We start from the raw sequence: 17,961 nt of genomic DNA on the forward strand, positions 1-17,961 counted from the left end.
GGAGGAATGAATAATTAAGGTTCATTAGGTCTATATCAGCGGTCCCCAACCTTTTTGGCACCAGGGACCGGTTTCGTGGAAGACAATTTTTCCACGGACGGGGGGTGGGGGTGGGGTGTTAGGCTTAGGGCAGTAACGCGAGCGATGGGGAGCGATGGGGAGCAGCAGATGAAGCTTCGCTTGCTCGCCTGCCGCTTACCTCCTGCTGTGCAGCCTGGCTCCTAACAGGCTGCAGACCAGTACCAGCCTGCGGCCCAGGGATTGGGAACCCCTGCCCTAGATAACAGGATGGCAGCAGAAAAATTCCATTTTCTTTTACAAAGTTACATATGACAAAATAAAACAGGGAATATAAGTTTTTCCATGGTCATTGATCTTATTTTCTAGGTACTGCCAGAGCTTATTCTAATACTGCATGAAAATGTCCCCAAAAGGAAACAGAAAGAATAAAATGATCCTGAAAAGAACATGTGAACATGAACTCATGATACGCAGAGTTTGACATTCTAACAAATGTTTGGTAACTACTATTTATATATCCAAAACAAGTACCTCCTTTTGAAACTGTTAACAGAAAAAAGAAGAAAATGTCTTGTTTGATGAGATATGACCTTCTTGCTATATACTTAAGCATGCTAAACTCTTACCCTAAATTATCAATACAAAAAATTTTACTTGTATTTTTCTACAAGTTGGAATGCTTTTGAAGTGTGAAAGCCACAGTGATTATCAATTGATGCATTTTTTTTCCTAAAATATTTCATTTTGAGAACAAAGCCGCTAACAAACCTGGATACAAACAAGTGATTTCTATTGAAAATGTCTCAGTAGAATGGTTCACTGGGTTCAAAGAACTAGGCTAATGATAAAATGGTACAGTAGTTCGGCTTCCCGGTTTCCTTAGAACAGACATTCCCAAACACCTAAGGTTTTTCAGCTCGGGTCAGTGAAGCCTGAGCACGTGGTGGAAATAATGCCCAAGTCTGAAGATAAAGCCAGCAACACCATTCACTGAGCAGCATTGCCCAAAAGAACTTTCTGTGATGATGGTAAAGTTTTGTATCTGTTCTGCCCAACATGTGGTCATTAAGTACTTGAAATGTGCCTAGTGTGACTAAGCAAATGAGTTTAAACTTTTTAAAATTTTTAATTAAATAAATGTAAATAAGCCAGATATGACTACTGACTACTGACTACTGTATTGGATGGCACAGATCAAGAGATACGAGTTTATTACAAGCAAATTCCTTTGCCTCCACCTCAATGCTTTTTAAAAAGTTACTTCACCCTGGTTCCTAGTTCTAAAAGTTGCAAAGAAATATCGCTACATAAAACCCATCATCCTAAAAGCATATCTGACATATCTGCAAGGACATAAATGTGAGGTGACTCATACCTAATACTTTAGCATTTTCTCATTCCAGTTTTCTTTCTTAAGAGTGATGTTCTACAAGAGAGTTCACCAAAAGCAAAAAATCCTCTTAGAATGTGAAAGGACAGAGAGCACTACCAGTTCTAGTATTTCAATTCTTATAAACACGTTGTGCTACAAGATTAAATTGGTACAACACATACTAGATTACCTTAGATCTATGAATGAGCAACTACTTTCGAATTCCAGGCCATCACAATCCTCATAAATTTTAGCGGCTGTTTCAAGAGAATCACAGTCTACTACTGCATAATAGTACTTCAGTCGTTTGAATTGATAATCTCTCAGTTTTTCTCTACAGGTCCTAAAAGGGGAAAAGCTCATTAGGCTTACTTAAACAGGAACACAAATACTCTCTCCCTTTAAAAAATAAATGTAATTGTTCCAAGAAAAATATATTACAAACTGGTTTTTATTCCAATCCAACCTTCCTTTATGATTTTGCCTTCATGAACATTAAATACTTAAGCCAATTTATTATTTTGACAAGGTACAGACCAGGGATTTTGACTGGAATTTGATATCTAGAAAAGGAAAGCAAGAACTACATGTGCTTACCTGTGATTTTAATTCTTAGAATAGCTATTTTTTGTTTGTTTTGCTATCACGTACAGCCTTCTCAAGTAAAACCACTGGAGAGGATCACTGTATTATAAAATAGTCTAGGAAAGCATTGGTTTTTATTATAAAGAAATTACTGATCTTGTAAAACTTTATTCAGGTGTTGTCAAGTCTACATGGTGTAAATTCAACTTACTTAACTATAGCATATTCTTTGAGGGTCTTCATCTGCTCTCTTTTGCCACCAATTTTTATTAAGTGCACATATAGCTCCACCTAGTGGATTAAAAACTACCTCAAACTTTTTTCTATACTACATTACGATGATTAAGAACTTTTTCTACTATTCTTGTATTTTTCTATTTAATCCTTAAATAAGAGAAATTACATAATTTGAAGGCAAATAGTTTCAATGCCATTTACATAAAAAGCAACATGTTAGAAAAAAAGCAAAACTTACTGATTCAGGGCAATGAGGCTGAGACCCCTAAATCAGTTTAATCATGACATGTTTTTAAAACTGCAATAATAATTTTCATGCATATAGAAATACAAATACACACAAAAAATGTTACTGGAATAGTGTGCCACTTCTGACAGACTTTAACCTGCTTTGCAACCTGTTTTAACCATGAATGGCACAAGTGTAAACTTTAGTCCCAACTATTAAAGTGACCAGAATTCTGAACTAGTGACACAAACTCATGAGGTTTAGTTTTATTTTCTAGAGTGTTTTAATACCATTCCTTTTCAGGGGCATCTTCAGGAATGCTTAATAACTCTACTGGTCCTTGAACTTGCTCTTCCTTCATCCTCTCCTTTCCAAATTCTGAAGGATATATCTAAACACAAAAAAATAAGATTAATGTAATTTATATTTCCCTTTTCTTATAATATACAGACCTGTCAAGGTCAGGAACTCTAAACAACTGGACTCAATGAAAACAGCAAGAATGCTTCACTTCCAAACCCACTATAGGAAGCTAAAGCATCCTGAGGAATAATCTTAAAAATAGTCATTTTGGCTGGGAATTAACAGATGTGGGCTTGGGAACAAAAATAGAATATCTCCTCCATACATTCTGGGTTCTAAGGGAAAAATTAAGAAAAGTGCAACAAGATTCTAAGTTCAAGGAATGATACATAAACACACACACACACACGTGTAAAAATGATTGGATTAAATAATTTAAATGAGATATATTAAAATGATTAAAGAAATATATAAAACAATGAAGAAAAATAATTTTGTAATCCCTATCTTATCCCTAAAATCATATCGCTTATCCAATGCTTTCTTTTAAAGAAATTCTTTAAATAAAAAAGAACTGATGACAATCTTATCACACAGGTTAGATATAGTCTTGGTATAAGAAGGATTCACACTCGCCTAGATTTGGTATTTTTCTATCTTGGCTACTTTTGAGATGCAAGAAATATAATTGTATTAATCTGCATTGTTTTGATACAACTGGGCTTAATATTCATCTATTAACTACTGTACACTTTTTTGAGTTGTTTGAAATATCTAATTTATCCACTAGGGGATCCAAGTTTTTCTTACTCATCTAAGTTGCATAAAATAGGTTTCAATGCAGAAGTTTTTAGTATGTATGCTTACATCTGTTGATTCTTTGTATTTTTTTTCCTCTTTATAAGTCTAGAGATTCCTACTGCCCATCTCCTAAAACACAAGATTTAACAAAAATACCATTCTATTTTATTCTACCTGTAGTTTAAAATTTTTTTTCTTTATTTCATCTGGCTATCATTTGGGGCTATTATGAGGATCTGCACTAAGCTCTCCACACAAGGACTTGTCCATTTGTTCCAATACCACGTACTCAAGAAGTTTATTTTGATCTAAATTATCATACAAACTCTTCTATCTACCTATTCCATCAAGTTGTCCCTGTACTTTTACCCAAAGCTATTAAATTCTGTAGCATTATAAAATGTTGAGATATGGTAACTGATACGGTGAATCCTTTTATACTGGTATGATTTCTCAAAAACTTGTGAGTCATTCTCACTTGTTTATTCTTTTAGATGATTAATGGTAACCTTTTTCTTAACTTTCATTTGAACTGAGATTTTGATTGAAACTATACTAAAACTGCAGAACTGACATCTTAAATATTTAAACTGAACAACAGTAATTTAGAGCTGTTTCAGGCACTGTACTAAATACTTAGCGTGATCTCCTTTTCATTTAATCCTTACCACTACCTTAAAAAATACTACTGTTGTATCTACTTAGAGGAGAAAACACTTTTGAGAAATTAATCAATAAAATGCACAAGATCATACAGCATGCATCAGAATCAAAGATTTGAATATAGGTCTGTCATACTACAAAGCCTGGAGTCTTAATACCTGTGCGGTCTCTCTAGAAATATGGTATCTCAAAATTTAAGTTTTTCAAGTATTATTTATCAAGAGTAACAGCTTACTTCATATAGGTCATATTGTTTAAGGTAATTTCTAAGGCTTTTACATGTTTCTGCTGCTAATTTTTCTTCTTGTTAATGCTAGTAATGAAGCATTTTTTTTTAATATTTATCTTATACCTTGTCCCTTTACTGAGCTTTATTATAACAGCTTTTCAGTTGATTTGTTTTAATTAAACACAATCATATAACTGAGCAATAATTTTACCTCTTCCTTTCTTACTTTCATACCTATTATATCAGTTTTGTGCCTTAACTGTACTGGACAACTTCCAGATTATTTTCCTTAGAAGGAAAACTTTAAAAAAAGAGATTTAACTTAGAATGCTTAGAAATATTTACTTCAAAATAAAATCAATTCTCACCTTTACAGAAAATATAACACCTCCTTTAGGTTTAAATGAATTGAACAGAGCCAGCAAATCTTTTGCCTTCAATCTATCCCAGTCCATGTTGCAAACTGCTAATCGATGCGTAATCTAAGAAATGAGAAAAATTAAATATGACATAATCTATATCATTCCCAATGCTTGCAAAATTAAGATAGTAAAAATATAATGCCTTCTTTTCCCCAAATCCTGAAATCATTAATATAGTATTTAAGTGGTTTCAATATGTAAGAGAAAACTTCAGATGAGTCACACAAAAGTAAAACTGTCAACAGAAAAGCACTTTCTCTTATTGGTTCTTAGTTCTTGAATCAGAACACGATGATGAGCTGACTCTTTAACCACCAAGTTTGTTAAGCTATTCTGCCACCCATAAGTAGGAAAGTTGAGTATATTAATCTACAGCATTTCTAATAGGTGCAGTAGGAACTGAAATATAAACTCCTAGTTAAAACAAGAATTTTCTAAAAGTTTCATGTGACTTTTAATTATTTATATAGAAGTTCATCCCTATCTGCTTGGACAGACATGTACTTTATATAGGTATATTCTGTATCAAGAAGTTTTAATCAGAATCATCATCAAGAGTATTATTTACCAATAAAGCTTTTCCTTGTTAATTTAATGACATCAATCCTACCATCTATAACAGCTACTTGTACTGTAGTCTTGACAAATAATCTTATTTATTCAAAAGGTCACCTCATCAGCCCGAGGAGCATCTTTATCTAATTCTCTCCAAGCATGCTCAAAACCAGATTCCTCTGGAAGTAAATATGCCATATCTTCTTCATCTTCGGAACTAGTTTCTATATTGCCTTTGCCCCTCGCAAGATCGGGGCCACTGTCACTTTCATCATCATCCTCACTATCCTCATCTTCATCTTCCTCCTCATCATTTTCATTCCCTCCATCATCATCATCACCATCATCATCATGAAGATCAGCAGCAACAGCTCTACAAATGCCTGTAATTTCATCTTCAGATTCTTCATCACCTCCTATTTCACTAGCACTTTCTGAATCTTCCTCCAGAGCTTCTTTGTCAAACATTTTACCACTTGCTGAGTTTTCATGACCATCACTGTCTCTTGCCATTATAAATGGAACCACTGCAAAAAGGTCAAAGGTGGGAGAAATTAAGAAAACGTAAACACTGAATTAAATTAAATCCAAGTTATTTTGACCTCAAATCCAGTAAAAATATAATTTCTATGAAACAGACTAAAGGAAAATATAAATTCAGCAAAATTCATGCCTAACCAAGTTATTTAATAGAAATCTTAATATATACCCAGATCACACAAGTAGATTCATATACTCATTCAATATTTATGGAGTGTCTGCTCTGTGCTAGGTACTCAATATACTACCATTGGCAAAAGAGAAGCAATCAATGCCCTCAATAAGCTTCCAGTCAGGTGAAGAGGATAGATGGACAGTTATTGATCAAATAAAATCAATCAAATCAATGCACATAAAAAAATGAAATTACAACTAGGATAAGTGTCAAGAAGAAATGTTACAAGATGCTATGAGAGCACAAAATAGGGGTCCCTAAGTAGGTGATAAACGAGTTGCTACTAGAAGGATGAAGAGGAACTAAGTAGTCAGGGTTAGACTAACAGGTGAAGGAAATGTTCCAAATAGCAAGAAAAGCATATGTAAAGATCCATTAATAGAAAAAAGCTGGCAAGCATGTCTGGATTACAGATAGCCAGAAGTCTTCTTGTACAGAAGTCAAGTAGAAAATGAAACTGAAGAGTTAGGTAGGTGCCATGTAGCTTTGGACTTTATCATAAAAACATATAAGAAGCCACTGCTATTTTCAGAAGGAGGGACATCATCAGATTTGCATATTGAGATCACCTCAGCAATGGTGTAGAAAACCTGACTAGAGGGAGTTAAGAGTGGATGTGAAAAAGAATTAAAAGGTTAGTACAGTATTCCTAGCGAGAAATGAAGGTAGCACTAAGTTGGTGGCAGGAAAGATGTAGAGTAGTGAGTCGCTCTTGACTTTCAGAGTCAGGAGGTAAGACCAACAGTAATCAGTGACAGGGGCTTGATATGGGGAATCTGGGCAGTATCAAAGATGAGTCCTAGCTTCTTGGCTTGCAGAAGGAGCTAGCTAGTTAGATGGACAGACAGAAAAAGAGGTAATGATGGAAGAGAACAAGTTTGTTTGGTGGAGGTATATCATGAATTTGGTTTTGGATATGTTGAACTGGAAGTGCCTTTGAGCCATCTAAGAGGAGACATAGAGAAGGCCGTTGGCTGTATGAGTCTACAGCTCAGAGAAGTCTGAGCTGGAGATAAAATTTTTGACTGATTCTTGTATATAATAACAAAAGTTGTGATGTGGATAAGATCACTTATGAAGAGAGCAAAATAATAACTTTTCTGCTACATCTTAAAGTTTGCAACTGACTTATGGTTAGCAATATATGTGTGAAAGACTGGTTTCACCTTAAACTGGGTTTTTTTTTGGCCCTCATTATACACAGAGAGGACTGATTTCCTATTTCTAAAACAATCATATGCTTCTATCTATTCTGTGCATATCTGTGTGAGTATAGATATATCTTATATATCTTATTCATCTTTAAGTTGGAGCTTATGTTTCTGATTCACAGGTTTTAAGTGGATAGAGCCTATAAGTGGTCCTATAATCTTATAATAGTCATTCACTGACCAAATATTGAGTACTATGTACAAAGAATTGAGCTGGGGGGACCAAAAAGGGAGATGATTTATAACATGATCCCATGCTCTTCATGAGCTCATAAACAAAAGAAATCATTTACTGATTTATGAAATTATGTTCTAAAGCACCACAGAGAGAAACACCTAAATTTGCCGGCAGAGAGGTATTTATAATAAGGAAGGCTTCAAAAAGATGCCCGACCTGAGACCAAATGAAAAGGAGTTTTGTTAGGAGGAAAGTAGGAACTGAGCTTTATTTTAGTACCACAAGAGGGGGGAGTAATAAAAGATAACTAACTAGTAGATGTGAAAAAGCCAAAAAAAGGCATTATCATAAGTTCTATAAATGGGATCAGAAAAACACCACCATGATAGTGAAAGAAAGTTACTATTAGATAAGCATTAGAATTCACTTTTAAGCAACCTGCTTAAAATAACACCTTGGGGATAGAGCTCTATCTAATATTGCAATATTTCTCAAACGTCAGTTATTACTATACAATTTTCATGATTTTTGCCTGTCACTGATATTTTTCATGAAGCTGAATTTTTTTTAATTAAAAATATTAGCTTGTTCTAAACAATATCCCTGAAGCCACAAACGTGATATGGTGGTTACATTTTTTTACCTAAGATATTGAACTACGTAACTATTAATATAAAAAAAGTTTGAGTATCACCTGACATATGACATCTTCTCACGTGACAATGGTACACATATCACATTTGGGGTTGTATAATAAATTGATACATGGGAGACTTAAAGAGATCTAGTATTTTAAAATTTTTGACAATATCAATTACATTCAGAATATTTATTCATTCACTAAACGTTTGTTCAGAGCCTACCTTGTACACAGCCTTATTCTAAATAATGAGGGAATAGAAAAATAAGTAACTGCCTCTATTCCTAGATGGTACTGCTCTAGTAGTGACTATAAACACTACTATTATTCACCTACTTTAAAAAAATGCTTTATCATTTTCCCTATGATTATAAAAGTAATGAATGCTCACTGTAAAAAATTAAGAAAATATGGTTGAGCAAAGAAAATAAAGATGACTAGTAATTTTTCATTCAGAGATAACTGAGTGGTTATTTTGGTACATAACTCCCTAAATTTGTTTTCTATGATGTGCCCACTAATTTAAGTAGCTAGTCATACCATTTATTCTATTTTGTAACCTATGTTTTTTTTTTTTTTTGGCCGCACCACTTAGCTTTTGGGAATCTTAGTTCCCTGAACAGGGATGGAACCCGTGCCCTCAGCAGTGAAAGTGTAGAGTCTTAACTATGGGACCACCAGGGAATTCCCATGTAACCTATTTTTCAAACTTCTTATGTCATGAACATATTTGGATATATCATAACTTATTTAATCAATCCCCTAATGATTTTATGTTACCATTTAAAAAATTTTAAAAACAATGCTATAATGCACAATTCTTTAAACACATGTCCAACTGTTTACCTAAAATAAATTCTTAGGAGTGCAAGTGCTGGGCATCAACATTTTAAAATGATACGTAATATTAAACTGCAACTCCTTACATCATCTTTACCTCATAGCACTTAAAAAGCCCCTTGTACACAGTACTTGCTGGAATGATAAGTCATGAATGAATAAAGAAAAAAAGATAGTGCTGGCGGAGTCACTTGATCTCTACTTACAGATAATGCTTTTTCTAGACTGTGGAACCAATGTAAATTACAGCAAACAACATGCTGGGGTAAAAAGAGTCAAAGACCTGAGTTACTGGCCCAGCTCTGTGTATCCTCACATAGATCACTTGTTTCCTAATGAATATATCCTAATTTCTCATGGTTACTGAGAAAATTAAATTTAAAAAGATACGTCAAAAGATTCTGTAAAATCAACCCCAAGGATTATATGGATATGTTATATTAATCTAATGCCCTAAATCTAGTGAAATTTGAAGGATGCTAGACTAACTTCGCTCACAAACTCAGCATCAAGCCAACCTTGCTGCTGTTCCCAGCCTGATCTTATTCTCCACTTTCAGTAACCAGACTTACATCCCTTGTCCCTATACCTCAGTTTGCTGTCTGGTTCCACTACAAATCTCACCCCTGACCCCTAGTCCCTGCTATTTAGAATTCTGTCCACTGCCTGACACTTCCTACCTTCCCAGAGGCCTGTCAAGACTTCTCTCTGCCTCTTCCTGATGCCTACCTTCCTTGGGTCCTGTAATCACAGCCAGCCTTTGTCTGGCTTATCTGAACATCACCAATTTTCAGTTACAACATCAACCATCAGCAATACCAACACTCAAAATTTCCTGCTGCCAGAGGTGATGCAACACTTTAATAAGCTTAGAAAACTTGTAAACATGAACTAGAGTCAGATGTTTCTCACTTAGCTTCAAACAACCATTTCTAGCTTTATTATTCGCTCACCCTTTCAGACACCTTATTATCTAATCAAATGGGAATACTGATCTCTTCTGAGCAAGCCCAACCATATCTCTGATCAAAAAGTTCTTTCCATGTAGAATACTCTGAATCCCAAATTTAATTCTTCCAAACCCCAACCAAAACAGCACTTCACCTATGAATTTTACTGATTACCATATCTTGAGTGACCTCCTCCTCCGAATTCTCAGAGCCCTGTTCTTCTATGGCACTTTAAATTACTCTATTTTGTATTATGGTTCTGATTAATTTCTTCTGCTTTAGATCTGCACTGTCCAATAAGGTAGCCAGCAGCCACATGTGGCAATTGAGTACCTGAAAGATGGCTCATCCAACTTGCTATTAGTATGAAAATAGAATATAAAATATCCCATTACATTTTTTATGTTGATTACATATTGAAATAACTTTTGATATATTAGGTTAAATAAAATATATTAATAAAATTAATTTCACCTGTTTCTTCTTACTTTTTAAAGTGTCCACTAGAAAATTCAAAATCATGTATTTCTATTGGACAGTACTGCTTTAGACCAGTGCCACTGCACAGAGTTTAGCAGGTTGTTATTTGCAAAAGGTGATCTGCAAAGGGTCAAGAAGGGCTGAAATCAAGGCCAAACTCCAATCACCAAGCCATACACCCTGCAGGAGTGCTGTGTCTGTTCAGGGGAAAAGAACCTGTACCTCCCTCAAAGGTGCTGTCCTCACCAAACTGTGAGCTCTGGAAGTGCTGTGTGTCCAGAAGGGCACCTCTTTTTCTAATTTGCACAGGCGTCATATACACTAACAGTAGCCCTGAGATGGGGGAACCATGTCTTACTCAATGTTCTATCTGCCACATATTAGTTACTAAAAGGAGTTGAATGAATGAAGGAAGGAATGAGCACCCAACTCTACTTACCTTCTTCAGACACACCTCTTTTTATCCTGTGATGAGACCATGTAACATTTTATCTGGTTGGAGAACCTAGCTGTCACTAGTGCCCACCACAAATCAGAATCACTGTTTAGCCTCAAGACCTAAATTTTTATTTGTCTCTCTTCTAGCCATTATAGCATCAAATCAAAAATTCATTATCATATGGTATTTTTTCTTTCATAGCTTTATACTTCCAAATAAGCATTTGACCACTTTTATGATACTATGAAAATACTTATTACATATATTTCCTTTTTTAAAAGGCCAGTATAAAAATAAGTAATGTAATACCAAAGAATCTTTAGTTCTTTCCAACCAACCTGATTGTATTTCTCTTCCTGTCTCAGAATACTTGACTTTGGGAGACTGCGCAATTTCAGAGGTGCCTGAGTCTACTGTCCTTAATTTTCCTTTGGGAAACAAGTCTATATTATGTTGAACAATGGTTTTTTTCCCTTTTGTACTTTTTTGTATAAATTCTTTGCTATCGTTCTTGGGACTTATTGACTCTATCTTCTTAGATTTGCACGAGGTTTTCATTTTCTGAATTCTCCCAGAGTTATCTAAATCATTCTTCTTTCCAGAATCCTTTTGATTAATTTTCTTGGTTTCTTTCTTTTTCTCCTCAACAAGATTTTTTGATTCTTTTTCGTTTTTAGTCTGGGGTTTTTTCTTCTTCATTTTCTTTTGGTTCAATGCTTTATTATCTTCATCAGAGAGATCCGAATCAGAATCTGAAAGGTCGTAAAAACGCTTCAAGTCCTCTGTAGTGCTATGGTTGATGGGGCGTCCTCTTTTATCCACAGCATAATTCAATTTGAACTTTTTGTCATGAAACATTGCTCGAAATCTCTTGTCAATTTTGATTTTTCGATCCTTTTCTGGCATTTCCCAAAATCTCGGGTCCTTTGCAACCCGCCTAAACCGCTGGTCACTCATTATTTCTTGTTTGGATGCCATTTTTAAATGTCTGACTGGGCAAATGCTTGAAGAAACCAAACACTAAAAAATAAAACAATAATGAAAGGTTACTAATAGAATTAAATAAGATGCTTTGGGAAAATATTAATTCACAATACTGTATTCTAAGGTAAATGTAAGTAAAATAAAAGTAACAGGTCTAATTTCCTTTCCCAAACTCATTTTGAGTCACATGCAGAAAATAAAAAACTATCAGAATATCTTCTTGTGAGTACAGATCATATGCAGAAATAAATTTAAGGCAAAATCAAGCAGAATTCCAGGTCTTTATGGAGGGGGGCAAATGATTACTAGCCAACTGCCCTCACTTAGATATCCTATATTTCTACTTGTATACTTGTATGTATTACAAGTTAAAAACAAAAAATTCCTAAGTCTCAGTTGGTCTTATTTGCTTCTTCACGTTCTGGTCCCATTCTCTCTGTTAATCCTTACTTCATTCTACCCGGAACAGCATTTACTTCAACGTGGCTAGTCTCCTAACTAAACAGATCAAAATCAATTCAGGTTTAGCTCAAAGTTCCCCCTTTATATACTACCACCCTTCATGAATCTGGTGAAGTCTCACTCTAGTTAATAAATACATGGTAGTAGTGCTTTGTTTCAAAAGCAAGGCCTGACTATGATGCACTCATACAATTAAACATTTAACTCTCTGAACAGTCTTATGGGGTAGGGTAGGTACCATTTCATTCAACTATTAGAGCTAATGCGTATAAATGTTTAGAACGAAAGCACTTGATACACTCCAGATATTCGGAGAGGGGAAGGCGACCTGACCTCATCTCCAACGCTCGCCCTCATCTCTGTAGCCCACCCTCCCCTTCTACCCACCCTCTAACGCGGGGGACACCAGGGTGACCCCGGAACTAGGATCTCCTTCCCAACTCCCAAACCTCAGAGAGCCGCTTTGGGGCTGAGGTCCCTCAACACGACCCGGAGGAAGAGCAAGAAAACCTGAAGAAAGAAGTCGGAAAGGCAAGGAGGAAGAGGGCGGCTCTCACGAATCCGACGGAGACCCTGTCACAGACCGATTCTGCCCCCTCGACAAGCCCTTTTTCTGGAACCTAACCCCACTCACCAACTCCGAGACCTCTCCGAGCCTCACGTCAGCCCACACTCCCACAATCCTCAGCGTGACGCGCAGCCGTAATGGCACGCGAACTGGGCCGAACTTCTTCCGCTTTCCCTCGGCGAAGCTCTCCAGAGTCCTCTCTGAAACCGCGGCGCATGCGCACGATAAATGCGCCTGCAAGCGGCGTCGCCGCTGGAGATGCTGCGGCTGACCAGGTTCCCGCCCCGGTGGCGGCGACCTCCAGCGGCGGGGGTCCCCGCGAAGAACGTCGGCTTCAGGAAGGTGGCCTCCGGCGTCTCTTCCCTGGGCAGCGCCTCGCCCAGATCCCTAAACATATTCGATCGGGATTTGAAGAGGAAACAGAAGAACTGGGCGGCCCGGCAGCCTGAGCGGATAAAGTTTGACTACCTGAAGGAGGAGGTGAGTCAGCGGGACGGCGGGGACGGCGGGGAGGGCGGCGCCGAGCCTTGGCTTCGGGTCCGGGAGCTCCGGCCAGGCCCCGGCCGCCCCCACCTCGCTGTGTGACCTTGAGCAGCCGACCGGCCTGTCTGGGCCTCTACTGTAGTCTCCCAGCGGCCGGGCGCCGGTGTTTGTAAGTTGCTCTTCATTCATAACCTCGGCAGATGGTGCCTGTATTACAGGTGTGACCAGGGCAAAGTAAGACCGCTGCTCTCAGGAGATTTCATTCTTGTGGGAGGCGAGACAGTGAACAAAAAAATATAATTTCAGCTAAAGAAGTAAGTCCAGGTAACAAAGTGAAGTAGTAAGGTGACTGCGCTGGTCAGGGAAGGCCGCTCAGGCAGACGACGTGATGAGGAATTAGCCAGGCTGGGATCTGGGGGGAAAAGCCTTGTAGGCAAAGGGAAAGACAAACCCAGAGCCCCCTGAGGCCGAAAGGATCTTGTTGAGGCTTCCAGGGACCTCCATTGGGAGGTCAGGGAGGGCCCAGCTTACGAGGGCCTTAATGGGTAAGGACTTCGGATTTTCTTCTCCATCTCAGCTGTCCATTCGATATGGTAATTTCTGGCCGCATGCAGCTATTGAGCACTTGAATGTCCCTTTGAGATGGGCAGTAAATGTAAAATACACGGGATTTCAGTGACAATGTGAACAGAGGATGTAAAATATTTCCTTAATATCTTTTTACATTGATTACATGTTGAAGTTCTATTTTTGATATATTGGATTAAATAAAATGTTAAAATTAATTTCTTTACCCTTTTTAAAATGGCTACTAGAAAATTTTAAGTTGCTCATGTAGCTCTGATTGTTTTTCTGTTGGCCAACATGGCTCTAGAGGAATGTGAGACTGTCGAATGCTTTTAAGCAATGGGGTGATGGGCTCTGGTTCGTGTTTTAGGAAGACTCATTAAGATAAATTAAGATCTCTGATTTGTCTGTGCTGGTTTGAGAGACCTCTTCCTCTCTGCCTAGGCGGACTAGGGACTTGAACAGGTTTCTGCTTTCTGGACAGGCAGCATAGAGCTCAGGCCTCGTGTTTCTTCAGGGATGGACTGAAATTGAAATCAAGTGTAATGAGTTCTTTCAAGCCAATGCAGCCAACATTTACTGCCCCTACTTTGGGCAGAGCTCTGTGCAAGTCCTGGCCTGATCAGATGAGTGACTCTGTCCTCAGGGTTCATGGTGACATGTACTTAGAAGATGTGAGTTTCCAGCCACTCTTCTCCAAGAAAAGCACCTGGATTGCAACTTGACTGAGGCCTCACCCGTGTTTAGGACTAGAATAAATGAGATAAAGTATATGGGAGTTTTTTTAAAAATAATAAACAAAAGGTATTCATATTAGGAATGATGTACACAGTGGAGTCCTCTGGGAAAAGACTTCTGCTGTCCCTCCTCCCTTACCCCTCCTTCCCCCGCCAAAGCAAATACACATATGTTCTGAACTTTCAAGTCCTAATAGAAACTCTGGGATGTTTATAAGGGAATGAGTGGAATATTAGGCTCCCACATCTTTATTCCTGCCAGAGGAAGCTAGCCCAGCAAAACGGAGGTGCCTACCTTATGACCTCTTTTAAATTAGGGTGGGATTGAGGAGGTTTCTTCAGATTTGGCTGACTTCTAATTTGCAGATGTTGCTCAGAAAAGTTGTTTACTCATTTAGGAGTTCCACAGAGTTTGTTAGTAGTTATCAAATAATAGAGTTTTTATTAAGTGATCACTTATACATTGATCTATAATAATCCCCAGCTAACTAATTTTTCACTTTCACATACTTCATGCTAATATCTATAGACAATAACATGCTTGTTATGTTCCTGTTGATTTTTTTTTTTTAATTGGGGTATCCTGTTGCTTTTTGGCCTTGCATTCTTGTATCATATGGAATATAAAGTCATATATATACATATATATGTATATATATGTATATATATATATATAGTATTTAGTCTTCTTTACTTAAATTGACTTCTGAAGTAATTAACTCAGTGTGTTTCCTTTAATTTATGATGTTCCTATTCAGAATTTGAAAAGAAAGTTGCTGAGGTCAAATTGAAAAAGGGATAAAGGGAACTTAACATGTTGAAACATAAGTAACCTATGGATTGTTGAATACTGGAAAAAGTGTTACTTCTCTGTTAAACCTACTCATCTTAACTTCATTGCCTCTTATAATCTGTCAGGTTGGAAGTCGGATTGCAGACCGTGTATATGACATAGCCAGGTAAGTGATGATTGTCATAATAAAATACAATCAACTTTTCTTTTTAATTATGTTTTTAATATACTAATTAATTTATTTTTGGCTGCGTTGGGTCTTTGTTGCTGCGCGCGGTCTTTCTCTAGTTGCGGCGAGCGGGGGCTACTCTTTGTTGTGGTGCACGGGCTTCTCATTGCAGTGGCTTCTCTTATGGCAGAGCACGGGCTCTAGGCACGCAGGCTTCAGTAGTTGTGGCACGCAGGCTCAGTAGTTGTGGCGCACGGGCTTAGTTGCTCCGTGGCATGTGGGATCTTCCCGGACCAGGGCTCGAACCCGTGTCCCCTGCATTGGCAGGTGGATTCTTAACCACTGCACCACCAGGGAAGCCCCAATCAACTTTTGAATGAAGGCTTGAGAAATTAAATGCTGAGAACTTGATATCTGGAATGGCAGAATCTAGATGAATTTATTACCAGGATTAGTGATTTTAATCACTCTTAGATCTCTCCTTTTTTTATGTCTGAGAGAGTAAGTATTCTTTTCTTCATTGTTGTCTTAAAAAAGAATGAATGGAAGCACAACTCAGCTTCTCTCCAAGACTGAATGGCTATTCCACTTGATTTGGTCAAAAGCGAGTAATGGAAAGATTGCTCCAAAAATGGATATAATTGACATGTGAATTTTAAGATTTACTAAACCTAACTTTAAAAGTTTAAAATTATAACAGAACCTTTTACCATGTAAGTGAAGGAGAGAGTCTACCTAGATTTGTTCCCCCATCAAGTTATATGAGACTTTGGCCATTATATCTTAGGTATTATTAATAGCAATAAGGGTTTTATGACAGTTATATAGAGGCAGATTTGAGAAAAGAACACCTTCATCAAATATTATTAAAACCTTGATGGATTCATTGCTCTATACTAGGCATAACAAAAGCTTTGAGTTTACAGCCAGGTGGCAGGAACCACAGTTAAATAATGGCTTTGCTATAGAATTGCTCTGTGATGTTAGCAAATCACTTTTTGTGCTCTTTTGTATAAAAGACACACATTAAACCAATATGGGATGAATTTATTACATTTGTCTATTCAAAAAAGGGGAATTTTGTAAAATCACAAACTCTTGAAATCATATTTTGGATATATCCTGGCTCCTTAAAAGAGTCTTGGGGTGAATCAGTTTCATAAAGTTTAAAAAAAAAATTCTTCATTGTTGCAAAAATCACCCTCATTTCATCTGTTTCATTGGTTTCGTTATTTTAAAAATCTGAAAAATAGCTAATTCTCTATACTGTAGTCATTCATTTGCCTGGATTTTAGGTCATTTGCAATTTAATAAATGAAACATTAAATTTTCCAAGTCAGATTGGATTTTACAGTCTTTTTATGTCATAGTACTGAGCAAAACACAGGTCTGTGGAGAAAACTGTGATTTTGGCTAAAAGCATGTCTTAAAATAACAGTAACTCTTTGGAATTAAATTATTAAAAATAACAGTCTAAAATGTCTTACACTAATGTTCTATTATTAGAATAGCTTGTATTGTCAACACTGATCTTATGTTTATTTTTTTAAACTAATCCAACAGATTATTAAATGTCTTATTTGTGCTATGTGAAGCCTACTTAGTACTATTAAAGTCGGTGATAATAATAAGTCCTAACTATTGTTGAACATTTGTACTGTGCTGAATACTTTACATGCACTGTTTCATAAAATTCTCATACCAACCCTGAGGAAGGTAGTAACTTTTCCATTTTATAGATGGGGAAACTGAGATCCAGCAAGATTAAATCACTTGTCTGTGGTCACAGAGCCAGTAAATTGCAGGCCCAGAATTCTAACTCGTGTCTTTGTGATTGCAAAGGCTGTATGCTTCCCCAGGCCACACTGCCTGTGTTCACAATCAAGATTGAGGACATTAGGTAAATAAATGGTTCTCTCACCAGTGGTTCTCCAGCTGTGTACTGGTGTTCTATATTTTTGACATAGGTTTTTAACAGAAATTGAAAAGGAACTCTTGCTTCCAATAGGAAAAATGTTATTAGTGGATAAAATTTAAAAAATTTTTGTCACAAATTTTTCTTAAACCTATGACCCACAATTGGATGTGTAAACTGATTTAGTATGACATATATTTGGAGGAGACAGCATTGCATAGGGGATAATAGTTCTGGTTCAGGATTCAAACTGACTGAATTCAAGTTCTGACTGCTGCTTATTAGTTGAGTGACCTTGGATTGACTTACTTAACTCTGCATACTTAGCACACTGCTTTGAACCTGGTAAGATTTAAGTAAAAGTTAGCTGTTATTTAGTTGATATTTTGTTTGGTTTTTAGTTTATCATGTTC

At 36.9% G+C, this 17,961-nt stretch overlaps 2 protein-coding genes across 6 annotated transcripts in view; one reads left to right on the forward strand and one right to left on the reverse strand.

Annotated features, from left to right (window-relative positions):
- ESF1 (ESF1 nucleolar pre-rRNA processing protein homolog) overlaps positions 1-13,029 on the reverse strand; it is a 65,857-nt gene extending 52,828 nt beyond the window's left edge. The window contains exons 1-6 of one of the 3 annotated variants that reach the window (XM_059896054.1): positions 12,951-13,029; positions 11,209-11,890; positions 5,535-5,944; positions 4,809-4,922; positions 2,735-2,835; positions 1,584-1,736 (exon numbers count right to left, since the gene is read on the reverse strand). In XM_059896054.1, the coding sequence (XP_059752037.1) occupies positions 1,584-1,736; positions 2,735-2,835; positions 4,809-4,922; positions 5,535-5,944; positions 11,209-11,848 (1,418 nt within the window). In that variant the 5' untranslated portion in view covers positions 11,849-11,890; positions 12,951-13,029. Of the gene's footprint in view, positions 1-1,583; positions 1,737-2,734; positions 2,836-4,808; positions 4,923-5,534; positions 5,945-11,208; positions 11,891-12,703; positions 12,723-12,826; positions 12,876-12,950 lie in introns of those variants that run through there. The other 2 variants (XM_059896055.1, XM_059896056.1) reach the window with 2 other exon arrangements.
- A 49-nt stretch (positions 13,030-13,078) lies between these two features.
- Positions 13,079-17,961, forward strand: part of NDUFAF5 (NADH:ubiquinone oxidoreductase complex assembly factor 5) — a 32,980-nt gene continuing 28,097 nt past the window's right edge. For all 3 annotated transcript variants that reach the window (XR_009497666.1, XM_059897778.1, XM_059897779.1), the window contains exons 1-2: positions 13,079-13,364; positions 15,590-15,630. Coding sequence is in view for 2 of the 3 variants with exons in the window: in XM_059897778.1 (XP_059753761.1) it covers positions 13,113-13,364; positions 15,590-15,630 (293 nt within the window). In the remaining variant the exon portion in view is untranslated. The remainder of the gene's footprint in view (positions 13,365-15,589; positions 15,631-17,961) is intronic.

The sequence above is a fragment of the Balaenoptera ricei genome, chromosome 15 (genome assembly GCF_028023285.1).
Source record: "Balaenoptera ricei isolate mBalRic1 chromosome 15, mBalRic1.hap2, whole genome shotgun sequence".
NCBI classification, from domain to species: Eukaryota; Metazoa; Chordata; class Mammalia; order Artiodactyla; family Balaenopteridae; genus Balaenoptera; species Balaenoptera ricei.